This window comes from Chlorocebus sabaeus, chromosome 7 (assembly GCF_047675955.1).
Source record: "Chlorocebus sabaeus isolate Y175 chromosome 7, mChlSab1.0.hap1, whole genome shotgun sequence".
Taxonomy (NCBI): domain Eukaryota; kingdom Metazoa; phylum Chordata; class Mammalia; order Primates; family Cercopithecidae; genus Chlorocebus; species Chlorocebus sabaeus.
The window spans coordinates 119,566,248-119,593,804 of NC_132910.1; the positions used below are offsets into that span (position 1 = coordinate 119,566,248).

The 27,557-nt window shown below is 37.3% G+C and overlaps 2 protein-coding genes across 4 annotated transcripts in view; one reads left to right on the forward strand and one right to left on the reverse strand.

Annotated features, from left to right (window-relative positions):
* PALLD (palladin, cytoskeletal associated protein) overlaps window positions 1–26,258 on the forward strand; it is a 244,492-nt gene extending 218,234 nt beyond the window's left edge. For both annotated transcript variants that reach the window (XM_037993683.2, XM_008000226.3), the window contains 7 exons: window positions 1,946–2,095; window positions 11,811–11,905; window positions 13,767–13,899; window positions 19,390–19,597; window positions 22,134–22,299; window positions 22,807–22,940; window positions 24,071–26,258. In XM_037993683.2, coding sequence (XP_037849611.2) covers window positions 1,946–2,095; window positions 11,811–11,905; window positions 13,767–13,899; window positions 19,390–19,597; window positions 22,134–22,299; window positions 22,807–22,940; window positions 24,071–24,243 — 1,059 coding nt within the window. In that variant the 3' untranslated portion in view covers window positions 24,244–26,258. The remainder of the gene's footprint in view (window positions 1–1,945; window positions 2,096–11,810; window positions 11,906–13,766; window positions 13,900–19,389; window positions 19,598–22,133; window positions 22,300–22,806; window positions 22,941–24,070) is intronic.
* Window positions 1–27,557, reverse strand: part of CBR4 (carbonyl reductase 4) — a 145,255-nt gene that overhangs the window by 38,040 nt on the left and 79,658 nt on the right. The window contains exons 5-6 of one of the 2 annotated variants that reach the window (XR_012093496.1): window positions 26,368–26,508; window positions 10,150–10,303 (exon numbers count right to left, since the gene is read on the reverse strand). Coding sequence is in view for 1 of the 2 variants with exons in the window: in XM_037993692.2 (XP_037849620.1) it covers window positions 26,471–26,508 (38 nt within the window). In the remaining variant the exon portion in view is untranslated. Of the gene's footprint in view, window positions 1–10,149; window positions 10,304–25,455; window positions 26,509–27,557 lie in introns of those variants that run through there. The other variant, XM_037993692.2, reaches the window with a different exon arrangement.

Here is a 27,557-nt window from a genome sequence, read left to right on the forward strand (position 1 = left end):
AAGTGGAAATTGCAGTGAGCCAAGATCATGCCACTGCACTCTTAGCCTGGGCGACAGAGCTAGACTCGTCTTAAAGAAAAAAAAAAAGAAAAAGAAAGCATCAACTACTAAAAAGTAAAATAATTATGAAGTATGATACTTTACATAATTTAAGTTTTAGAACTGAAAGTTATTAGTCTAGTTGATTACTTTTTAGATTCTAGAGTTTAATACATAATATAGTTTCTGTAAATTTGGAGCTATCTGAAAAATGTGAGTTTGAAAAGTTAGAGCAATCATATCCTGATAATTCATGCATTTATTTAGTGCTACATATTTCTAGTCTTTTCCTTTCTTAGGATGGAGGCTTCAAAAAGATTTTTCAGATTCAAATACTTTGACAGACAGTTGAATTTGAATGCCAGTTTATGTTACCAATTTACATGCTGATTTACATTAAGGAAGAAGTTTGTTTTATCAACTAAAGGGTCTAAAGTATATTTCTTTTGTTAGGAATCAGTTAGGAATACTTTTGGCTGCAAGGAACAAAAAATGACAACAAAGAACTTGCTGTGGCTTAAAAAAGGAAAGGTTTATTTGCTTATCTAATAAGTCTGGAGGTGGGGTGATGTAGCTATTAATTCAGCATCTCAGTCATGTTAGGGCTGTTGGCACTGTGATTCATTATGATGAGCCTATCTTTCAACTGTGTTGTTCCACTAAATCCAAAATAATAATGAACTTAGCCAGGCATGGTGGCTCACACCTGTAATCCCAGCCAGTCTGGAGGCTGAGGCACAAGAATTGTTTGAACCTGGGAAGCGGAGGTTACAGTGAGCCAAGATTGCACCACTGCACTTTGCACTCCAGCCTGGGGCGCCCTGTCTCCAAAACAAAACAAAACCTCAGAACTCAGACATCCATGGACAATTGGTTTTGTTTAAAAGTGAGGGAAGGAAGGAGGACCTTTGGACTACTTTAAAATATTGTATTTAGTCAAAATTTACTTTTATTTTTCACATTTTTTCTTTTGAGACAGGGCCTCAGTAACCTAGGCTGGAGTGCAGTGGCATGATCACGGCTCACTGCAGCCTTAACCTCCTGGGCTCAAGCAATCCTCCTGACTCAGCCTCCCAAATAGCTAGGACTATAGGCATGCACCACCACACCCAGATAATGTTTTTAAAAAATTTTTTGTAGAGACAGGGTCTTACTATGTTGCCCAGGCTGGTCTTGAATTCCTGGGTTTGAGCAATCCTCCTCAGCCTCCCAAAGTGCTGGGATTATAGGTAGGCATGAGCCACTGTACCTGGCCCACATTTAATTTTTTAACCCAAGTTATATATCTGAAAATTATTATACTTTTCAATACTACTGTGTTTTCTCTAACATAATGGGGATAGGTGACATTTAACCTTTGATCATATGCTTCCTGGCCCAGAAATGAAGCAATAGTGTTCCACCCATCACCAACCCTTAGTCATTACCTCCCTCCCTACCAACCTCTTCTATTTGTCAAACACAATTCAGTGAAATGGTTAGAGTTTGGGGTCTGCTTTTGTTCTCCAAAACAACCTTTTTACTTTTATTTTATAAACAATTCATTTTAATTGCTGGTACATTTGAGAAAAGAAAGAAGCAAAAAGAAAAACGGTTTGTAATGCCACTTCATAGAAATAATCATTGCCAAAATTCAATATATCCCTTCATATAAATAATACATGAATGTAAGTGCCACATTTTTAAAAACAAAAGGAAGGTATATAATTTAAAAACTCCAATAGAATTTAAATTTTTACCTGCTTTTTTTCACTGAAAAATCAGTTTCTTATTCAGGTATTTGGTTTAACGTTTTAACATGAAAACTCAGATCAGCTCTGCAAACCACACTGTTACTGCTTTCAGTTCTCCAAATAGAGTAGGAATACACAAACTCTTAATCTTTAATCTTTGTTTCTATTCCCAGATCTACTGGTTTAAAGATGGGAAGCAGATCTCTCCAAAGAGTGATCACTACACCATTCAAAGAGATCTCGATGGGACCTGCTCCCTCTATACCACAGCCTCCACCCTAGATGACGATGGGAATTATACAATTATGGCTGCAAACCCTCAGGTAAAGAAGGGTATAGTTCTGGGCTCAGTTCTGTGTCTAGTGCTTACAGGCATTTGATTGGACAAAGGAACTATTTAAAAGGTGAAGTTAAGAAGTTTCTTTGATTTATGAAACTATTTTTCCAAATTCTACATCCATCTTGGTTTCAGAGGATAGAAGAATTCTTTGTTTCATGAATATTTATTTATTCCATCAGATGTTGTTCTACAGGAATGATTATGGTGCAGATGTTCATTCCTTCCACAAATATTAAGGGTCTAATATGTACACACTTTCTATGTGGGTGATGGGGTTGCAGTGGTAGACTGGAGAAAGTCCTATGGTTTAAAAAAAAAAAGCAATTAACAAATACATAAATAATATAAATTTACATGAAGTTATATTACTTTACGTAAATAATATAAAATTACATGAAGAAAATAAAGGAGAAAAAGAGAGTGAGTGGCATATATAGGCTGTATAAGAAAAACTCAACAGAGTAAAATATTTTAAAAGAAACATCAGTGGGATTTAATGTGCAAGTGTAGACAAATGATAATTTTGTTAGCATTCAGGTTTATCAGTTTTCATCAGAATGTTTTCTCTTGTATTTGCCTTTAACTTAGGGTCAAAAAATCAGTTGCTTTCTTAGAATTTAATAGGAGGCTGCAGGTATCATGTTGCCAGTTCAAGCCTGCAAATTCTTTTTTATTATGTTATGCATTTTAGTCACTATGCTGGATATAGGGGATTCAAAAATGAGTAAGAAGTTATTTTGTACCTTAAGAGCTCAATGTATGACAGGTAGTTTTACTAAGTCTGTAAAAGTCGTATAAATAATACACTTTTAAAAAGAAAAAAAAAGGCATGGTAAAACAAACAGTTTTCTCTAGAAGTCATCTTTTTAGAATCTCTGATCTATTTATATCATTCCATATTATTTCTTTTGAAGAAAATATTTAGTATTAGAAATTATGCAAATAATTTTAATGATGCTACAAACTTTTAATTAAAGTTTCTGGCCCAGGTGCAGTGGCTCACACCTGTAATCCCAGCACTTTGGGAGGCTGAGACAGGTGGATTGCTTCAGCCCAGGAGTTTGAGACCAGCCTGGCCAACATAGTAAAACCTGTCTCTACTGAAAATACAAAAATTAGCCAGGTGTGGTGGTATGCACCTGTATTCCAAGCTACTCAGGAGGTTGAGGCACGAGAATCACTTGAACCTGGGATGCAGAGGTTTCAGTGAGCTGAGATCATGCCACTGCACTCCAGCCTGCGTGACAGAGTGAGACTCTGTTTCTAAATAAATAAAGTTTGTTCAAGGTTTATTATATTCTCATATTCCATGGTCATATACATACATTTTTCTGCAATAATATTAAGATCAGAATGAAAACAAATTATCCAGCTAATCAGGTTGTGATAGAGCACAGCAAACTCTTCACTGTTAATGAAAAGCTTCTATATTAATGCACATTCTTGAAGTTCTAAACTTTTTAATCAGTGAACACATGACCATCACCCTGAAAAAGTCTAAATCACTATTATGAAGTTGCATTTTAATGTTTGTGTTTATATTTGATATATATGAAGAAACAAAAGTGGAACTTGCTTTTTTTTTTTTTTTTTTTTTGAGATGGACTCTTGCTCTGTTGCCCAGGCTGGAGTGCAGTGGTATGATCTCGGCTAACTGCAATCTCCACCTCCTGGGTTCAAGCAATTCTTCTGCCTCAGCAGCACCACACCCAGCTAATTTTTTATATTTTTAGTAGAGACGGGATTTCACCTCAGGTGATCAACCTGCCTTGGCCTCTTTTTTCCTTAGTATATTTTCAGTGCATTTCCTTGACATTAACAAATTCTAGCTTTTAGTTTAGTTTTTTGCCTGTTGAAGAAAATGGTGGAAAACTGACAAAATCCAAAATTTTTCTTCGTGTTGGGTCGTTTATTCCTCTTTTGCCCTAGAAAGGCTGGGATATATTATGGGATGGAATTATCTGTAGTCCTTAAGTATTTCCAACACTGGGACCCTGCTATTAATTTCACGGCATTTTTCTTAGCATGTTATAAATTGTTATTGGAATAAGTCGTTTTATAGAACAAAAGAACATAAACGTAAAACTGCAATTGTGAGTCTGCTTAGTGTCTTCCTCAAATTATAGTAATGCATTTTTACATGTGGAAAAGTTCTCAGTGGGGAAGGACTGACTCAGTGCTCATGGCCAATGGCAGTGTGCAGAGTTTAAGACAGCAGGCCAGCCTCAGGAGTCAGTAGTCTCCAATCATTTAAACTCTCTTGACAAATTATTATGAAGTCACTAGATGAAGGTGAGCTGCTGAAGATCTCCCTTGGATCATTCCATATTACATACATATAACATCACATTGTACCCCACACATATATACAATTATAATTTGTCAATTAGAATAAAAAATAAATTTTTATTTATTTACATAGAGACAAGGTCTTCTTCCTCAGTCACCCAGGCTGGAGTACAGTGGCATGATCATGGCTCACTGCAACTTAGAAGTCTTGGGCTCAAGCAGTCCTCCCACCTCAGCCTCCCAAAGCACTGCCATTAGCCAAAAATAAACTTTTAGAAAATAAATGTGATCTTACCCAAAGCCCAATATATAATGCCAAAAAAAAAAAAAAGAAAACCTTGTAAACATAGGGAAAAAAGGAAAGGAAGGAAATAAAACAGAAATGGTACTACACACGCCAAGATTGTAGGGCAACACTGATGATACCAAAAAACCTAGGATGAGGCCGGCAGGCCGTGCAGTACAGGGGTTACGAGCATGAACTTTGGCATCAGGCAGATCTGAGCTGGAATTCTAGCTCTTCCACTCACTACCTGTGTGACCTTAGCAAGTCACTTAACTTTTCTGCCTGTTTCCTCCTTCGTAAAATGAGAATAATAGTAATTAGATTTAAATAGTATATGTAAAAAGCATTCAGTTTACCTGACACATAGTATAGTTTCAATAAATGCTACTTATTGTCATTATTTTCATTCAGAGACAGTAACTACCCCATCTTAAAGCAACAGGCCTACAAGAAGAAGCCTGTGGAACCAGATCAGTAAAGGATCAGTTCCGTGTCTAGGTACTCCGTTCCCACAGTACTGTCAGAAAGTAAGCAAGTCAATTTGGGATGGAATTTCTACCCAGTATGTTGTTGGTGTGTGGTCTTCTGACCTCCTGGCTTTTCCATTTTATCACCCCCATGGGAAAGAACTTAGGCAGCAGATGTGGCTGTGCCACAACTGCCACAGCTGTGGGCTTGGGTGGAGGAGCTGTGAGCTAGAGGACGGCCACACCCATAGCACAGCTGACATCAGCCACACATGAAGCTGGGAAGCTGCTCTCTGCTCTCAGCACCCTCAGGCAGGGCCAAGAGAAGCCCCAAAAGAGAGTGATCACTGCCCTCATTCCAGGCCCCAGTAATTCACTGCTTTACAAATCCCAGGCTGAGCCCCATGGTTAACCCTCTCTGGTTCTTTGCTCTACCCTTTGGAGAGAAGACAAAGCAATGAGAAGTGGACTAGACCAGCCCTCCTAACAGAATATCCTATCCAAACTGTGATTTCAGCCAAAGGTAAAATAACTACTCTGGGTCTATCAAAAGGAGCAAAAAAGCAAAGATGCAAAGAACCCGGGCATCACAATAACCAGACCAGTTCCTAACACTACCTATTAAGTATTCCAACCGACTCCAAAGATCAGTTGACATTCTCAACATCTTAATCAAGGGGAAGGGCTAAGAATCTTCTTTACCTAAATAACCCAAGACAGGCAAAAGGAAGGGAAACTCATGAAGTGAATCTGAGTCTAGGCCTCAGTGTGTAGATGTGTATGTCCCATTGAAATTGTTGTGAGAGAATTTCGATATTTATGGCACTTCGCAGTAGTAGTATTTGTTCCAAGTTTCTGAGCATGTTGCCTGGTTGATTTTAATTCCAAGAGTAAAACCCCTCTTTTCTGTCTTGGGGTCTTTAGTAACTGGTATGTCCAAATATGGCAGATAGAAGTTCTGTGAGTCATCACTTAAAAATTGGAGTGAACTTTACTACCCATTAGAAAAACAAAGTGGCATTTAAACCATGACCAGTGACAGACCATTTTTCTACCTAACTCTTGGTTAAAGTTACCATTTGTTGCTATAGGGATGCCATTCTGGAAATGTTTAACACTGTTAGAATCTCAACTTTACAACATCTGTTACCATATATTAAAACATTTTGTTCTTGTAATTTATGAATTAAGACATGAGTTGAAATAGTCATGTCATAAAAGGTGGAAAAAAAAATTCAAAATCGCTAAATCTTTCAAGATATAGTAATCCCAAAAGCATAAAGTGTAGTTGACAGAAAACTGAAGTTGACTCCTTACTTCCTTAATGCCCTTTAGTTACCTTAAATTTTGAAATGTTAAAGTTATTTGGGTTTAGAAAAAAAAGTATTTGAGTTTGAAAGGGAGAATACATGTATGTTTTCTAGTATACTGTAGCCCAGATGATGTGAAATGACCAAGGAAAAGAGGAAGAGTAGAGTGGAAAAATTAGTTCAGTAATGAAACACAGACGGTAGAGCTCTCCTGAGCAGTGGAAAATAATTACAGCAAGCAGCCAAGAGAAGAGTGAGAACCAAGGAGGGAGGAAAATACTCAAGTTCAGCAGAATATTTATAGAATATGATATTTTTCCACCTGGGTTAATCTTTTGGGAATAAGAAAAACGTTAGATATTGTTGACTGCATCCAAATTCTACTTGGGATAGAACACACAAACATATACTGGGCTGTATGTCACACTTGATGTGTGTAGCTCAAGCAATTCAGAAGAGACCAATGCAATCACATAGTTTAGCAAAATAATGAGTGACTGTGCAGTTACACCAAACAGAATGCCAAAATGAGGATCACAAATACAGTTTATTTTAGACTCTAATCCTATCTTTAAGAACAACTACATCTAAACACGAATGTTTTACTTTGTTTTGTTGTGTTGCTAAGTTACTTTGTATTGCACTTGGATTTTGGAATGGGTAATCTGCAGTTTGATGTTTCCTCAAACTGCATTATGTATACAAGTGGCAAGCTTTTATGAAGACCTGTGTGCCACAAGTTAAATTTCATAAACTATGAAATATAAATGTTATTTCCATATTATATAAATAATTGGCCTTGCACAAGGTATGAAATAATGTTTACAAGCTGGATGTTTAATACAGAATCACTTTAAAAATTCAAACTTATTTGTAATGTAAGTTTTAAACTCTGTGGATTTGTTTGGAATAGAAAAGTAACACACAACTGAGTTAAATATAAAATGTTAGTTTGTTGCTTGTGTTTTGTTTTAGCATTATAAGGTTTCTTGGCTCATTTCAAGCTTCACTTTAAACATTCCCTTCCATTATTCTTACGTTAATAATAAAGCAGATAGAAATGAGAAAATTAATAAAAGCAAATGCAACAGCATTAATGTGCATCAGAGTCTACTATGATTACCAGGGTTATAGGCATATTATTATTATTAAAATCACTTATTGCTAATTCTGTATGATCTTTGTCAAAAACAGTATGTTCAGACTTAAAAACCTGAACTTTCTATTATGCACATTGAAGAGATCTTTTTTAAAAAGCTTCACTGCACCCTGGTTTTTTTTTTCTTTCCCAAACAAAAATGACAAAATTATACAACTTCTTAGTTTGGATGCTCTCTAAATGCTCCTGGTTATGTATTGGTTAGTAATATATTTAGCCAATAACACTATATAAATCAAACTAATAATTCTGCCTCCTGAAGACCACACCTTCCCCTTTCATGTTCAGAAGTGAAGGCTGGTATCAGAATAGAAAGATTACAAATGGTAACTATTCCTTTTTCTTAAATTTGGGAAGTTAAGGAAATATTCTGTGGCAATATTTGTATATATGGTTTTAAGCAGTAGCAGCGAAAACCTTGAAAACAGTGTAGAAATGTGTGACCTTTCCAGAGTAGTATGCCAACCTGTTTTGTTTGTTTGTTTTTGGAGAGGGGAGGAAGAGGCGGGCTAAGCATATCAAGGATCTGTTTAGAGTTGAATAGGGCATATTTCCTCCTCCACATCAAATGCAGCCATCACACTAACAAGCACATTTCAGTATGATTGTGCTCAGCACCTTTCAAGCACCAGCAGAAGTTAAAAAGGTTAATCTGCTTCCCACATAGTCTGCCTCCTATGCCAAAGGTATATTGTTTTTCCTTTGGAGTAAATTACATTCTAATACCAAGAAAAATAAAATCCCATTACATAAACAATTCTAAAGGATGCCTCAAAACTGGTTATTATAATTATATCCATAGTGAGTGCTACAATAATTTAACATTTTGAGCACTGGCTTCATGCAAAACACAATGCTGCCAGGTGCTTTACAAGTATTAATGCCTTTAATCTTCATAAGAACCCATTAGGTATTAACTATACAGTCCTATTTTACAGAGAAGGAAACTTAGGAAGATTAAGTTACCTACTTAAAGTCACTCGCCTGTAAGGGACAGCAGAACTGGTTTACAAACTTAGACTGATTCTAGAGCCACTGAGTGCCACACGAAGGTATTTGAGGCCCATCCCAGGATTAAGAGTACTAAGTGGCAGGGGAGATATTGGTTAAATATGAAGGAATTTTAAAAGGAGGTAAGCATATACCTCACATAAAGTATATTCACATGGAAATTCTTACTGGGGTCCACCAAGCTGCTGGGGCCCCTAAAAACCATCTTGATGCATGTCCATGCATAATGTCTCAGACCCATGGTAACATAGTACCAGCTATGAGGAATTTAATAATGATAATTTATGATGTCACATATCATTTGATATTTACAAGAGCATTTAGGTTACATCATTTAACCCTTAAAACATCCTTGTGAGAGATATATGTAGCATCCCTATTTGTACAGAAGAAGAAACAAAGGCTTAAACAAATTCAGTGATTTGCCTGAAGTTTTTTGAAAAGTCAAAACTCAAATCCAGGTTAGTGGGGTGGGTTTGTTTGACTGTAACAACCCATACCTCCTTGTTCAAATTGAAAGTTAAGTCTGAATTTAACTTACATTATATCTTTTTCTAACTGCATAAATGATTAATTCATTTTAACTTACTGTGGATCTTCTGGGCTTCATGTCACAAGGAAGGATATATCCAAATTATAAGCATTTCATCATGGAAGCCGCAAAGTACATAATAAGGAAGCCATATCCCATACCAGTACAATTGAAGCTATTTGTGTAAAACAATACACACACTTCCTTGTCCTCAACCTCCAAAAAGAATCATTAATTTTATGTGTCCATTTGTTATCTTGTATGATGCATCAGTTGGGTAGTTCATGATGGGGGTCTTCTAAGCAAGTTGTATCTAGATTTTCTATAGCAAGTATAGATCTGGAGAAGTTGAATGAAATTAATTTTTAGATTTCAAGCGAGTTTAGGGAATCCCAAATGTTTGCCAAGAGTTTAGCATGAGAGAATCTGTATCAAGTGGCCTGTGCTTCAGATACAGTTAATCTGAGTTAGAAATAATTCTCCTTCATAATGTTAGACTTCATGTCTCCTTGGAAATTTTCAGGAAACAGTGTTTTAACTGTGACCTCAATAGCAAACACCGTGAGTGCCAGAGGGAGTCACATATGTAGTGGTATAAAACTAGTTATGTTTGTTTCTTTGTGATGACCTCTTTTTGGTAATTCCTCATTCTTCTCCTGTCTGTATTACATTCATATGTCTTTGCCTTTTCTGGGTGGTTGTAGCCCTAAAGAAGTCCAGGTTTTAGGAGACCTGCAGAGACCCCCCGCCCAGTTAGAGCCCTGCCCTTCACTGAATCCTACTATGGGTTTTTTTCTCTGCATTCCCTCCACTAGTGCCCTCACCCTGACCCTCACTCCAGTCTACTCACAGTTGGAAAGCAGTTCTTCAAAACACACAGAACACTGCAGCTTCTGTTACCTGTCTCTATAGGCAGCTTGCAATGAAACTGAGAGCCAATGGAAGAATTTTATTCTGAGTGTAAGTGCGTGAGGGCTTCTCACCAACTCTGAGCTAGAATTCACGAAGTCTAATCATCTGCTTCTCGTTTTTCCTCTCTTGCTGTTACCTTTGGCAGTCATCAAAATTTAGAAGCACATCTTCTCATTCTTCTGAGACAGTGAAGGCGAAAAATCATCTTTTTTGCTACTGTGCTGGCTGGTAACAGTGAAAAAAAAAAAATTAAGAGAAGGAGCTGAAACAAAAACCAAAGTAACAACGTGTGGCTTATCCATGTCATCTGGGTGCCCTGAGTATCACTTGTCTGTTCACATATGACAGCATTTATCAATCTCTTTTTTTGCTTTTATTATTTTTAATTGACATAATGATTATACATATTTATGAGGTACAGTGTGATATTTCAAAGCATGTATAAAATGTGTAATGCTCAAATCATGGTAATTAGCATATCTGTCACCTCATTTATCATTTATGTTGGAAGCACTCAAAATCCACTCTTCCAGCTATATGAAAATACACAATAAATTGTTGTTATCCTACAGTGCTGTGAAACACTAAAACTGATTCCTCCTATGTAGCTGTAATTTTGTATCCATTAACCAACTTCTGGCTATCTCCCCGACCCCACCACCCCATCAAAATTTCAATTGACAAATTTAAGAGATAAAATATAGTTTTTTTTTTTTTATTACATAGGCCCTTATCATATGACCCACATATTTTAGGTATTTAACTGCTTCCGGTTTTTAAATCTCAAATATTTTCATTTCATGAGAATATGGCTTCATTTACTCATGAAGCTCCCCTTATCATCCCACGCATACTTCTTACATAACACTCATTTTATCATTATCATGCTCATTTTAATATACGGTTTGAGAAAAGGATACCAGTAACTTTTTTTTTTTTGAGACAGAGTCTCGCTCTGTCACCCAGGCTGGAGTGCAGTGGCACCATCTCAGCTCACTGCAACCTCCGCCTCCCGGGTTCAATCAATTCTTCTGCCTCAGCCTCCCAAGTAGCTGGGATTACAGGTGTGTACCACCACGCCCAGCCAATTTTTGTATTTATTTAGTAGAGACGGGGTTTCACCATATTGGCCAGGCTGATCTCAAACTCCTGACCTCGTGATCCACCCGCCTTGGCCTCCCAAAGCACTGGAATAACAGGCATGAGCCACCGCACCCGGCCAGCCACTAACATTTAATTTGTATATTACTATATACTATATATTAGTATATTACTATAATTAGTATATTACTAAAAAAAAAACCTGAAATCATCTAGGTTTGATTTCAGAATTGGCTACAGCTGGTAGATGACCATGAAAATGGAATCTTCACAAGAGACTGATGTCCTGCTATATTTTACAATTCAGCGTCGTGTGTTATGGAGACCTTTGCTGGTTACAATTAATCAAAGGTTGTCATTTTAAATACCATCCTAGATAAAACAGTAAAGCTTACTTAAGATTTCCAAAAAAGACCTTGTCACCTTCAAGTTCTTTAGGTAAAAACAGTTTTACTGAGGCACTGAACTCACAGGGAAAGTGTTTTTCTGAAAAGGGTTAGAGCGATTACTAACATGGCACACTGATTTGTTATGAAATAATGTCTTATAGAGAATAGGATAGTAGGCATGATAGTGCTTAGTGGTTAATAGTTTTAAATAACAAATCATTTATTTCCTGATATTTCTATAGGGCCGCATCAGTTGTACTGGACGGCTAATGGTACAGGCTGTCAACCAAAGAGGTCGAAGTCCCCGGTCTCCCTCAGGCCATCCTCATGTCAGAAGGTATTTAACATGTTCCTTCCTATAAGTGTCGCTATTATATTATTTATTACTATAAATTTAGTACTATTAGAATCATATAACCACAAAAGCAAACATAATTGGAAGACAGAATATGAATACAAACCTGAAGTGTGTGGCTCCTTGATTATTCTCCTTTGCGATGCAGAATGGGAATGGGAACAAACATTTGCTGATGTGTGCTAAGCCCATTCAGATATACTATTAGTTTGTTAAACAGACATATTCTACAGACAAATAAATCAAGAATCAGCACTTTTAAATGGCATATGAAAATACTACTAAATGGTACACAAATGTTGGAAACCAAACTTCTCTAACCAACAGCTGTGTGAGTTGACCATTAAAAGCTATTGCCACTAGGTTTCTTAAAATCAGCTCATTTATTAATGTTCATTTTTCAGTCACTTAGTTCAAAACATAAGACCATTAGACTACAAATCTTGTAGGTAAGATTTGTCACATTTTAAATACTCAGATATCTGCTAGCAATAGAGATGCTTTCCATTCCTAGTAGTTCTGAGTCTATGCAAGGACACTGATGGAACAATGGTAGGCAGGGATAGAGAAAGGATATTACTTCTTAGTAACAAATTTGCACTTAAAGAAAAAAATACAGTAAGTCAACCATACTGTCAACTTGGCCTGTTTAGATATTTTACAGACAGAATATTCTCAAACAGTCCTGACTCTAAATTACAGGCCATAGGTGTGAACGCCTTTAGTGAAGAGAATACATAGTTAGCTCAGAGAGTAGGCAGGAAAACTGAGTAAGCATCAAACAAGTGGTGTGTCTACACCTCCTTGGTGTGACTGGATCCACAAAGACTTTTGTTCAACATTTGGAAGACAGTTCTGGCACCAGAGCATGTGCAGATTAACTTCATCATGGCAATGCCTGTTCACAGGATGCTAGCCTGTATCTTTGAGTATAAACACCACATATACAGTATTCAGTCCATTGTCTTGCGTTATTCTCTTGCTTTTCTTGTTGTCCACAACACATTTAAGCCTGTCCATATATCAGTGGGTCCTGGAAAGCTTTTTCTCATAAATTAGATCTATACTTAGAGAAGGGTAAACTATATTAAAAAGCTAATAATTATTAGCCTAGTATACTTCTTTCATTTGTTCCACTCTTGCTTTTCCTAGTGAAGTGTTTTTAAACTTTTCTTTTAGTGACTACAGACAGAATTTGTATTCAACATCTTTTAAGTCTTCCCTGCAATTGCTTTCAACTGTATTCCTCTTAAAGGTTTCTCTGGCAACCTTTAAAAGTGACAGAGATGCACAGAATCTGGGAGATTTGTACAATCTCATTTTTTAAAGCAAAAAATAATGCCTCTAGGCATATGGATAACTAATGCAAAAGAAAATTTGCCTAAAAATGTAATTTGTTTTCCTGCTTAATATAAAAAGGAATTTTAATTAAAAATATATTGAATTTTATAGGATCATCAGAACTTTTAATTTCCTACACATTTGAAAATCACAGTGGAAAGTTCTAGTAACTTCTGTTGAAAAAGAGTTGGTAATAAATGAGCAATAATGCTACTTTTCATAAAGGTTTAAAAACATTTAGGAAAAATGTTAATATATAATACCCCATTTTTTTCCATTTCCCCTTTTGTGATTTATAGTACCTTGCAATTGGCAGATAATTAAATTTATAGTAAACTTCCAAATTAAGATTTTGCTTTTCTGATTTTTTAATGTGTAAATCTTAGATATAGGGATCAGATAAGGAAATCATATTATTAACCCATGTATTTTAAGAAAACAGATGACTAAAAGTCTGTAAATAACTACTCTCTATATTTCTATATGTCATCTTTGTTTCAAGGCCTCGTTCTAGATCAAGGGACAGTGGAGACGAAAATGAACCAATTCAGGAGCGATTCTTCAGACCTCACTTCTTGCAGGCTCCTGGAGATCTGACTGTTCAAGAAGGAAAACTCTGCAGAATGGACTGCAAAGTAAGATTTTGTTATTGCTTGCATATCCTGTTGCCTCACTTCTCTCTCACTTGCCATTTCTCTATAGTTCCTTTTGGGGAAATTACATAAAGTATAAAATGAGGGCTGGGCACAGTGGCTCACACCTTTAATCCCAGCACTTTAGAGGCCAAAGCCGGGTAGATCGCTTGATCCCAGGAGTTCAAGACCAGCCTGGGTAATATGGAGAAACCCATCTCTACCAAAAATACAAAAGTTAGCCAGGCGTGGTGGCATGTGCCTATAGTCCCATCTACTTGGGAGGCTGAGTTGGAAGGACTGCTTGAGCCTGGGAGCTGAAGGCTGCAGTGAGCTGTGATCAAACCACTGAATTCCGGCCTGGCTGACAGAGCAAGACCCTGTCTCAAAAAATAAAATGATTCTAGCTTAAGAGGGGGAAAAGTGAAATATGCTAGATATTTATATATTGTTTACTATGATTCTTTACTTTTAAATCTAAATTAAATATGTTCTTTACTCAGAACCCTACATGACATACTCTAGAAAGTCATCAGGAGTTTTATTTATCCCTTTAAATGCTGAAATAATAAATATGATAAATCTACCATGTCTTCATTCCTTTTTCATACAAATTTTGTATCCATATATCTACTCTGACTTTTATTCCTCCCATTTTCTAATTTTTCTTTTTTTTTTTTTTTTTTTTTTTTTGAGACGGAGTCTTGCTCTGTCACCCAGGCTGGAGTGCAGTGGTGTAATCTCAGCTCACTGCAACCTCCACCTCCCGGGTCTCCTGCCTCAGCCTCCTGAGTAGCTGGGATTACAGGCATGCGCCACTATGCCCAGCTAATTTTTGTATTTTTAGTAGAGACAGGGTTTCACCATGTTGGTAGGCTGGTCTCAAACTCCTGACTTCATGATCTGCCCACCTCAGCCTCCCAAAGTGCTGGGATTACAGGTGTGAGCCACTGTGCCCAGCCCCCATTTTCTAATTCTAAGAGAAGTGAGAGTGACATCTTTCTTTCATCTGTTTTACAGCAGAGCTTTTTGTTTTTTTCAGACAGAGTCTCCCCTGTCGCCCAGGCTAGAGTGCAGTGGCGTGATCTCGGCTCACTGCAGCCTCCACCTCCCGGGTTCAAGTGTGATTCTCCTGCCTCAGCCTCCTGAGTAGCTAGAATTACAGGTGTGCGCCACCACAACCGGCTGCTTTTTTGTATCTTCAGTACAGACGGGGTTTCACCATGTCGGCCAGGCTGGTCTCAAACTCCTGACCTCGTGATCCACCCGCCTCGGCCTTCCAAAGTGCTGGGATTACAGGCATGAGCCACCACACCTGGCCTACAACAAGGCTTTTTAACCCATGGTCCTTGGGTAGGCAGGCTTCATTAGGTGTTTTGAACTCTGAAATTACCTACAAAATTATGTGTGTAAGATAATTTTCATCCATTTCTCAAAGGAGTCTAGGGAAAAAATGTTTAAGAAACACTGCTCTAAAATTTTTTGTTTGATTTCTTTTTTGCCCCACTATTTACTGATCTTAAATTTAGTTTAACTCTTAAATATGGATAAGGTTTTAAAAAGTTATTTGGGCTCCCTCTGCTGGTTTCTATGGGATATCAGAACACAAATATAAGCTGCTTAGAGGATTTGGGCATTGTTTCTTCAGAAAGTAAATCTGGGATTATAGAAATGTATAAAAAGAATAAATATAACAAAAATATTTTATTTCTCAGGATCATTTTTTACAGTATAAATACACAAATTGGGTTTCAGTCTATATATATATATGAGTGTGTATTTACTTCATTTTTGGTCTATAATTAAGAATTATACAGTAGAGCTACCATATGATCCAATTAATTCTACTAGTGCTTATATATCCAAGGAAAATGAAATCAAAGGCCGTGTGTCGTGGTGCACACCTATAATCCCAGCACTTTGGGAGGCTGAGGCGGGTGAATTACTTGAGGTCAGGAGTTTGAGGCCAGCCTGACCAACATGGTGAAACCCATCTCTACTAAAAATACAAAAAGTAGCTAGGTGTGGTGGCACGCATCTGTAGTCCCAGCTACTCAGGAGGCTGAGGCAGGGGAATCACTTGAACCTAGGAGGCAGAGGTTGCACTGGGCTGAGATCGTGTCACTGCACTCCAACTTGGGCCACAGAACAAGACTCCCTGTCTCAAATATATATATATATATATATATATATATATATATATATATTAGTAGCAGTATCTACATTCCCATGTTCATTGCAGCACTATTCATAATAGCCAGGCTATGGGATCAACCTAAGTGTCAACAGATGAATGAATAAAGAAAATACGAGATATATATACATACATAGACACACGGTGGAAAATTATAATCCTGTCATTGTGACAACATGGATGAACCTGGAGGACATAATGTTAAGTGAAACAGGCCAGGCACAGAAAGATAAATACTACAGGATCTCACTTACATGTGTAATCCAAAAAAGTTGAACTCATAGCAGAGAATAGAATGGTGATTACTAGGGGCTGGACGGGGAGAGGGAGAGTTGGGGAAATGTTAGCCAAAGCATATAAAATTTCAGTTTTAGACAGGAGTAAGTTCAAGACATCTGTCGTACAACATGGTGGCTATAGTTAATAACAACGTACTGTATACTTGAAAATTGCTAAGAGTAGGTTTTGAGTGCTCTTACCACAAAAAAGCATGTGAAGTCGTACATATGTCAATAAGCTCAATGTAGCTATTTCACAGCACATACATATTTCAAAATTGTGCATAATTATATACAATTTTTATCAATTAAAAAATACTTTTAAAAATTCATACAGACCACTTGTAAAATGTTTTGAGTTAACCAGGAGAATTTTATTTTAAATAGATCATTGGATTATACCAAGGAATTATTAATTTTATGTGTAAAACGGAATTGTGATTATATAAGAAAAGTCTTGTTTTTAGAAATGCATACTGAGCTATATGGGGGTAACAGTATATGAAATCTGAGATTTATTTTAAAATATAAAAAATAAGAATGAGTAAATGATGGGTATATAGACATTCACCATACTGTTATCTCTAGTTTTAATCATATTTAAGAAAGAAATAATACTACTATCTTTCACGGGACTGGCACATAACTGTCCTTAAAACTCCTGCCATTAAAAGAATATTGGAAACAAAAAGTAAACTGCTTATTTATTTCACTATGATGATCTGACCTGGATAAAGAAAATGTGAAAAATCGGCCGGGCACAGTGGCTCACGCCTGTAATCCTAACACTTTGGGAGGCCGAGGCAGGTGGATCACCTGAGGTCAGGAGTCCAAGACCAGCCTGGCCAACATGGTGAAACCCCATCTCTACCAAAATACAAAAAAATCAGCCAGGCATGGTGGCAGGTGCCTGTAATCCCAGCTACTCAGGAGGCTGAGGCAAGAGAATTGCTTGAACCCGGGAGGCGGAGGTTGCAGTGAGCTGAGATTGTGCCCACTGCATTCCAGCCTGGGCGACGGAGCGAGACTGTCTATTAAAAAAAAAAAAAAAATGAAAAATCTTGCCACATGTACAGATAGATCAGGAAGAAAAAAAATCAGTGTATTTAAGCTTTGAAAGGGGAAAAAGTCCTGAAGATAAGCCAAACACCAAACGCTAAAGTAGCGGTTTGCTTTTCCTCCAAAAAGCTCCCTCCCCTTTTAGCCCGAGGAACATTCCTAGACACTGATTATCCTTGACTGGTACTCAATTTTCGGGAAAATAACTAATTCCACTCCTATAGCAACAAGCATGCTCTTCTCTCCCCACTATGTCCATGTGCCCTAAGAGTAGAGATCTAGTTACATTGTGACCTGCTGGTGGGGACCTTCAGCTCCTGAGATATTGCTGTCTTTACTTGGCCAGGAGAATGCGTTAGAAAAAAGGTAGAAGGGGCATTCTCTTTGCCCTAGAATGAATAACTACCCACTGCGTAGGTTCACTGTGAATCACGTGGTTTGAGAGTACCCGTGCTTTGGGCATCTCTCCTACTAAACATACTGTGGCTTCAGTCAGTAGATGGCTAATCTAGGATCTAACCTGGTAAAGTGGGAACAAGGAGCCTGATCAAAGGTGTCCACTCCCTCTTCCTCCACACCACTTCTGATGACCTCCAAACAGGTCAAGCACTGTATATGGAGAGCTGGGGACAGCAAGTGGATAGATAGGAGAACACAGAGCCTGAGCATCTCGAAAGCCAAGCTGCTTAACTCCTGCTGTTTGTTTCCAAAACCTCTTCATCCTTTTAACCAGTCATTTAAGTTTACTTTAAATGCCGTAGCCCTTTGCTACATGTGTGGTGGGAGGCATCCTGCGGGTAATATCAGTGAGTATCACGTAGCAGGAATGGAATTTTGTGAGTCCTCTGGCTGATTTTGGCAAAGCTGGTTCTTCAGAAGAACTGTTTTGCAGTCTAAGTGACATATTTTTGTATGTGACTTCCTACTAGTAAAACTGGGGGTAGGGGGTAAAAAGGCCTTCCTTAACAGTGCATTTCTTCCATTCAAAATCAAGGGTAAAACTAAAAAGCTGGCAGATGGCAACCATCCTGACCCTTTGCAGCACAACATGTTATTAGCAATTAAATGTGCTTTTATCTGATCTCTGGTCAACACAGCTGTCAAGGCCTCAAGATTTTATGATGTTTCCATTGTGATGGTAATTTGTTGAGATGGCTTTCTGGATAATTTCGTATTGCTCTTGTTATTCAGTTTCAAGGATTATAAAATAATAATAGCAGCCCTACGTGCTGACGAATGCATTCTCCATAACTACGGCTACTCCTTGATGAGAAGCTTTACAGTACTGTGTATAAATGCCAGCTGAGTATTTGTTATTGTTGAACATCGTTTTTCAAAAAAGCCCAGAGCCTGGTGCTGACATCATCCCATTAATCTCTATAGCCCTGGGCAAGGTAAGACAATGACCATAATTTTTTAAATCCCATCTCAGTCATCTCTAGGTTGTTCTGTAAGAATTGTTTAGATGTAAGCTGGTGAGTGCTCAGGAAGCCACTGAAAAGTTTTAAGCAGAAGAGTAACATGAGCTGATAGTAAAAGCCATCTCTTGGCTGGGTGCAGTGGCTCACGCCTGTCATCCTAGCACTTTGGAAGGCTGGGGCAGGCGGATCACCTGAGTTCAGGAGTTCAAGACTAGCCTGGCCAACATGGTGAAACCCTGTCTCCACTAAAAATACCAAAAATTAGCCTAGCGTAGTGGCAGGCACCTGTAATCCCAGCTACTCAGGAGGCTGAGACAGGAGAATCGCTTGAACCCGAGAGGTGGAGGTTGCAGTGAGCTGAGATTGTGCCATTGCACTCTAGCGTGGGCAAAAAGAGTGAAACTCTGTCAAAAAAAAAAAAAAAAAAAAAAAAAGCCATCTCTTGTGCTACTGAAGGAGGAATTTATGCTGACCTCTTCGCTATCAGTGATTTCACTCTGTTTTAATACAAAAATTTACATGTATTTCTTTTATGATTTAGGTCAGTGGGTTACCAACCCCAGATCTAAGCTGGCAACTGGATGGCAAGCCCATACGCCCTGACAGTGCTCACAAGATGCTGGTGCGTGAGAATGGGGTGCACTCTCTGATCATAGAGCCAGTCACGTCACGTGATGCCGGCATCTACACATGTATAGCCACCAACCGAGCAGGACAGAACTCATTCAGCCTGGAGCTTGTGGTTGCTGGTAGGCTCATCTGTGAATCCTTGCTCTCTGACAGAATGAACATCAGACTTACAAATGTAAACTAATTCTACATTACTAACCAATATGGAAAATACATCAAAGTATTGAAAAAGTAGATTGTATCATCAAAATAGGCAATGAGGACATGGTTATAAGGCCTAGCAAAACAGAAACAGAAATCTTTCATTTCTCCCACTAACCTGGCAAAGAGAGAAAAAGATTTCATTAGCTCTTTTGGGTCATTCGACCTCCTGTGTATGCAGTGGCCCCCAGTGTTACACAGAGAAATAGTAACAGCAGTATGGAATCCAAGAACCAAATAATTTGCTTATATAATATATACATATTATATGTATATATGTGTATATATACACACATACACCCCTAGTTTTTAAAACAACATTGTCATCTACCCTCAAAGTCATTGTCAAACTACACTCACATTTGCTTTTTCACTGATTATTCTGTACAAGTGTTGTTACATGAAGTCTTATGCTTTGAGAAGCCTAAAAGGAAAACACATTTATGGAAAGGTTTTTATACCATCCTTAAGAGTTAGGTGTAAGTAAAGATTCTGATTACCTGATCTCTTTTAAGAAAGAACATAACAAAACATTTATTTCTTATACCTCTTTATGCAAAGTGCTTCATGTACGTTATGTATCAGTTGGCCCTCACATCAGCCTTATGAGATAATCACAGCAAATCTTCTCTGACTTTTACCAAGGTCCCACTTAGTAAGCTGATGATTGGATTTAACACAATCTGTTGATTGCTAGTGCTCTTCTAAACATACTAAGTCACTGAGCTCTTTCAAGAAATAAAGTAGCAATGAGAATAAAACCCAGGAGGTCTTGATAAAACTCTTGGATTATGATTCTGATAATGGCACCAAGATGTTTTCACATAAAAATGTGGTAAATATGTGGGCTGTGGTGCTACAGGTTAGCCATGCTTTCAAGTTGTGTACAAAGTACTCTATATTCTTACATGCTACAATTGATTTCATTCCTCTAACCTCAAACTAAAATTTCATTTTTCTGCTGTTAAATATGCCTTTTGATCATGTTTGTCCTTTAGGACACAGACTCAGGGTCTAAAAGACACATAGATATCTCAGTATGCGTCAGTTAGCACTCCTGTCAGAAGATGGTGATGTACAGTAATTGGAAGCAAAATCTTTGGGGTCAGATCTGATCCAGTCCCGGCTCTTGTCTATTTTACTAGTTGTGTGACACTTGGCAAATAGATATCTCTGTGACTTAGTTTCTCCATATATAAAATGGGAATATAATGCCTCACAGTGTTTTCCTAAGGATTAAATCATAAAAATGTGTATGAAGCTCTACATAACTAGTACCCTGCATAGCAGTGCTCCAAAGTGGTAGATGTTATTCTTACTGATGAGTTGCTACGACAATAAGACTTGCACATTTTATGTTCTTTGCAAAACTGGAGCCCCAGAAAGAATACAAAGTGAGCTTCTGTTCCTACTTCTCCCAGAATAGCCTAGGATGGGCAACCATGTAAAATTCAATAAAAATCCAACCTTCTAACTAACTTAAGGTGTTGGAAAGTCTTAAGCATTTGAAAAATTCAGGTAGAATTTTCATCCTCTTTGAGTTCTTTCCTAGCTGCTTTGCTATGATATGTCTGTCATTCCAGGTGAGGGAGTAGTGGTGGAAAAGGAATGCATTCTCAGATTCATTGTTGGCAGTTCAAAAGAAAATAAGTAAACCTTATTCTCTGAAGTAGTTTCCACCACTACTACAATTGATCCAAGAAAACAATTTCCCATTGGATGGTAATATTCAGAGTGTTATTAACAATCAGTCCTGATTTTTTCAGAATAAGTACTAAAGTTGTCTTTTTTTTTAAATGGGTTCCTTCCTGCAAGATTATAATAAAGCTTTTTTATAGCCTCCTTCAAAGAATACAAATTGGAATTTGTAATTTATAGGATATACATTCCTAGTTTACAGGTAACTATTTAAAGCTGCCAAATTTAGATAAAGATGCCTCCCCTTTAAGTTGCCCCCTTTAAATTCTATGGCATGTCTCACTTAAGAGATAACAAATATTCAGAATCTTCATGGCAAAGATCACAGATGGCAGTGAGGGAATCTAAGTGGTCAAATTCCTGGAACTACTTGTCCTCAGCACCACTAGGTGGCAGTAGTTGGTTGAGGCTGTGAATTATCGGTAACAGAATTAGTAGTGAAGCCATCACAGATGCTAGCAATGACTTAGGAGTCTCCCACAGCACGTCAGACAGGCATTCTGTGGAGCAGATGGTCAGTGGACAGTGTGAGCCTATCAGACTTGAATTAATTGAGGAAATAAATGAGCGGAATGAAGTATACAAACCTTTGCTTGGTAAAAGAATAATTTGGAGAGGGGACTAGCATCTTACCACCTGGAGTAAAAAATGGTATCATAAAAGATCTATTCAAGCAATATTCCAAAAGGCTTCTGAATTCTTTCTAGTGCTCCTTTTGTATATCATTGATAGAGAATTCATCTCATGTTTTCTTAGCTAAAGAAGCACACAAACCCCCTGTGTTTATTGAGAAGCTCCAAAACACAGGAGTTGCTGATGGATACCCAGTACGGCTGGAATGTCGTGTATTGGGAGTGCCACCACCTCAGATATTTTGGAAGAAAGAAAATGAATCACTCACTCACAGCACTGACCGAGTGAGGTAAGAATGCACAATGAGAACCTAATCCATAACTGTTCAGTCCTACTTATGTATCAAAAGATACATTTTATATAGCATGGAAATCTGTGTAAAAGCCATGTTGTTGATGAAATCAAAGACAACAACCATGCTTTACCCAATGTAGGATTAAGCTTTTAGAAGGAGCTATAATGGTATTTGATCTAATGGTGATTTCTTAAACGTGTTTATCTTTCTATCTAAAAGAAAAGATGAATTCATTTGCTTTAGTGGTAAAAGACTATTCAGTGGTTTTTGTAAAGGCAGATCTTCAACTAGGAATTAAGTGTACACAGATGTATTCAACTCTTGACGTCTGTTCTTTCTCCCATTAACTTTAATGGGGCCTGTAGTCTCTACAGAATAAGTATGACCCTATTATCAGCTACTTGCACAATTCTGTTTCTAATGATCTAATTAAAAATGATGCTTCATGTCCAAAGCCATTTTTTAAAAATTTAGAACCCTAATGACTATCCTTTTCTCCAGCATGCACCAGGACAACCATGGCTACATCTGCCTGCTCATTCAGGGAGCCACAAAAGAAGATGCTGGGTGGTATACTGTGTCAGCCAAGAATGAAGCAGGGATTGTGTCCTGTACTGCCAGGCTGGACGTTTACAGTGAGTGCCACTTCATCTCATTTCATTGCATTTACTCATTAAATTATGAAAAATTAGACATCTAGACAGCAAATCACATTACTCTTTATAATCTTATAAACAACGACTGTGTTTTGTCAAAAATTCATATTGCTCTCTCTCTTTCTATTTATAGTTTCTCGACATTAATAGCGAACCACACCAGGAAAACAAATACCCAAGTATCATTCAGGAACTTTGAATTATTAGCAAAATATGCATGTTGATTTCTCTTACGTTGGCTAGTTAGTTGTGGCTTCATTACTCAAGCATCCTTAGGAGTTAACAGTAGGCAAAGGCATAACCAGGTTTTTCACATGTTCTTGTTACTGTGTTCTGCAAATGACTGCCTTTTAACATTTCTTCCTATATTCTATTGCAGTGTCCTAATGCACTCTAAACGTGTGTTCCATTGATCCTGGAATGTGTATTTTTGTGGCTTAGTGCTTTTCTCATTAATATATCTTAAGCGGCCAGCAGTAGATCTGTGTTTGTATTTGTATATTTGTGTATATGCATCCTAAATTTTAAACTATTCCTATTGAATTTATAGTCTAGTACAATAAATATTATGTGATCCATTGACATTAAAAAAAACTAGAAAAAATTAAGAATTTATTTCAGATGTTGCCTCTTCTTGAAATAACTTTGTGGAGGTCATCAAAAAATGTGCGGCCTCAACCTTCCCTACTGTACAATTCCTTTCAGTTGATTGCATTCACATCCAGCAGAATTCCTAAGTGCTATAATTATTGAAGAAAAAATATTTTTTAAAAGGAGAGGGGGGATAAGAATTAGGAAGCTTATCAGCTATTCCAAAGGATTCCCTGTGCTGCAGTGTTTACTTTAAAAAAAAAAAAAAGATAAACTACTCTTGACCTTTGTAATGTAGCTGCTTTATTCCCACTACCCTGTATATACAGCAAATCTGCAACATTTGAATAAAATGCAACAGTGTTCCTAAATTTTCCATGTTTCTACCATGGATGTGTTCAGTTTTCACAGAGTATGTGCCTGGCATATATCTAGATATTCTGTATTTTTTTGAAATATCTAAAGGCTCTCCAAGTATATCTTAATTAAAAATCTTTATTTACTCTTTTTCTTTGTAGCCCAGTGGCATCAGCAGTCACAGAGCACCAAGCCAAAAAAAGTGCGGCCCTCAGCCAGTCGCTATGCAGCACTTTCGGACCAGGGACTAGACATCAAAGCAGCCTTCCAACCTGAAGCCAACCCATCTCACCTGACACTGAATACCGCCTTGGTAGAAAGTGAGGACCTGTAATCCGGCATTCTTGTTAAAGCTGAAACACTGAAACAGCCATTGCCTTGACCAACATATTCCTTTGTCACATTATGTAAAAGGCAGAAGCATACCTTTGACTATAAGAAATTAAAAAAAACCCACCAAAATAATATTTTTCTTACTTGATATACCAAACTTAGCGTTCAAGTAGATAATGCTAATATAAATATACACATTGCACAGAAAATTCACATTTACTGTCCAATTTAAAACTTTGGAATTGCTTTGATTAAAGTGATCTAAAATGCCAAAATACTAAAGGAAATCAATTATTCACAGGTAACTACAATTTGTATTATCTACAAGTGCCTTTAAACACAAGATATAGGTGCTGTGTAGCCTGATAGTGTGAAATGTTTAATGAGGCAGTTGTACCACAAACAATACTACAATGATTCTGAAGCACAGTGTATTCAGACAGATAAGTGAACCAAGTGCAATATGTAAGGATGAAAAAAGAAGAAATGACAAAGAAATCCAAGTAAATGCCTTGTCTTTGCAAATGTTTTTATATTAAATCATAAGGAAGGAACTACTTGCCTTAAATTTTATTAATATCAAAAGAGTTTTCTAACAAGGTTAATACCTTAGTTCTTTTTTTTTTTTCTTTATGTGTTGTGTTTTCATGCTACCTTGGTAGGAAACTTATTTACAAACCATATTAAAAGGCTAATTTAAATATAAATAATATAAAGTGCTCTGAATAAAGCAGAAATATATTACAGTTCATTCCACAAAAAGCATCCAAACGACCCAAATGACCAAGGCATATATAGTATTTGGAGGAATCAGAGGTTTGGAAGGAGTAGGGAGGAGAATGAAGGAAAATACAGCCAGCACAATTACAGTGTGTTCATTTAGATAAAAGTTAAAGGCGCAGGAGAGGTAGCAAAGGCCAGGCTTTTCTTTGGTTTTCTTCAAACATAAGTGAAAAAAGCACTGCCATTCACAAGTCAAGGAACCTAGGGCCAGCTGGAAGTGTGGAGCACATATGCTGTGGAGATTGCAGTGTGTCTGAAGTTTGTGTAGTAGTGGAAGATTTTAGGTATGTAGAGCAAGTTGAAAATGGATTGAGACTGCATGGTGGCATAAATGAGAAATTGCCTGTAGGATCTAGTCTACTTGAAGGAAGTGGAGACATAAGGAGAGACAAAAACAGGTTTGTGCCATAAAGTATTTTTTCGAAGGCACCAAGATGTGGTGAATGAAAATTATTAGTTCACTTCCCTGCTGCCATGAAACTGCCTTAAGAAGGTGCTGGATTCCAAGGTTTATAAAGGTATCTCGGTAAAGACTGCTTTTTGAATGCATATGATTTTGCATCAGCTAGACTGAGTTGATTCTGACCAGACTTGATGGTTTTAAGTCGGAACCAATAAATTTTAAAAGGAGAAAAAATAATTTGACCTAGTAGTATAAAATATGAGGCTTTAATGGTACTTTGCTATGAAAAGAAAACACTGTATTCCTTATGCAAAACACATGTATCTTTCATTATTTATAATAAGTGGCCTCTCTTAGCTCAGTTACTCAATTCATATGTAGTATTTTTTAAAGTAATTTTATATCTGTGTACCACCACATGTATTTCATATTACTGTTTCACATGTACAGCTTTCTACTTCTTTGTAAGAACACCAACCAACCAAGGTTTAAGTGATTAATAGGCTTGAGCACCGGGTGGCAGATGTTCTATGCAGTGTGGTTCAAGTTTCTTTAACCACACTTCAATGCATTGCTAATATGGAATTTAAGATACCATACACAGTCTCTCATGGACCTATCTCTATTGTAGAATTATGACTTATGTCTTACTTGCCAAATTGTTCTGAATGTGACTTTTTTTGCTGATTTGCTGGGTTTGGGATTAACTAGCATTATTTTGCCACCTTTATATTGTATTTATAAAAAAAAAAAAAGTACTATCATACTACTTTGGATTGTTGTGCTGGTGTAATGTGGATTTAACATCAATAAATATTTGACAAATAATAGTTGCAGTTTTGTGAAGCAAAATATTCAGTTTTAGTTTTCTACTGCTGCCATAACAATTAGCATAAACTTTGATGTTTGAGGCTTCAGCATCATTCATTTATTACTCACAGTTCTGTAAATCAAGTTCAGGCAGGATATAGCTGGGTTCTCTGTTCAGGATCTTATAAAGCTAAAGTCATTGTATCAGCTGGACTGTATTCACATCTGGAGCTCAAGATCCTCTTCGAAATTCAAGTGGTTGTGATAGCTCTGTGCAAATGTAGAAGAAACGTCTCATTTAGTCCCTCAGCCAGGAGCTGTTCTCAGCTCCTAATGGCCATCTGTATTCCTTGCCATGTAGCCCGCTCCATCTTCAGGGTTAGTGGTGAGAATCTCCTTCACCTCAGATCCCTCTCATACTTTCTCTTGCGTCAAAGGCCCAGTCCCTTTTAAATTATGTCAGGCCCATCCAGATCATCTCCCTTTCTTAAAGTCACCTGACTTGGGGAACCTTAATTACATCTGCAAATTCCTTCAAAGCAGCAGCTAGATTGCCATTTGATTGGATAACTGAGAGAAGGTTTGTACACACCAGATGGGGATATTGGGGGCCATCTTAGAATTCTGCCTGCCATAGCAGTGTACTGTAGGTATGCATGTAAATACATATGAGTGCCATGACATACAAGGATACATAAAATACAGCAAGATGATATAAATTAAAAGTGAGGGGAAAAAGGAAGAAAATAAGTATAAATGTAACAAGGAATGAGATTACACATACACTCATATTCATATATACATATAGCATTAATATCTACATAGTTACAAAAGATGGACAATATATTTGGGCCTAGGCTTTCCTACTATGGGAAAGAGAAAGCTGGTCACTTATGTAATTCACAGCCTCCATAAGGTAAAAATATTTTATCTTTTACATAAGCAATATAATGGAGCTTTGAGGATACATTTGAATACATTTGAATTAGACTAAATTGTGTATTTCACATAGTCTTCTGTACCCCATGACTTGCTATGTAGTTTACAAGATTCATTATATATTTTAATGCTGAATTTGTCCTTGCTTTTCCCTTTTATGAACGTGTAACATGTAACATGACAAACCCCTTGGACTATAGCTAGAATCTACTGTATCCTACTGTAAATTTAGTTGGACTCCTTTAAATTACAGAAATACAACTTCTATATTATGGTGGTGAGGAACTTGAGTATTGGAGTTGGCCAGCCAGGATTTGAATCCTAGCTATTTTGATCACGTGTGACCCATAAGCAGTTACTTTACCTCCCCAAGCCTCCGT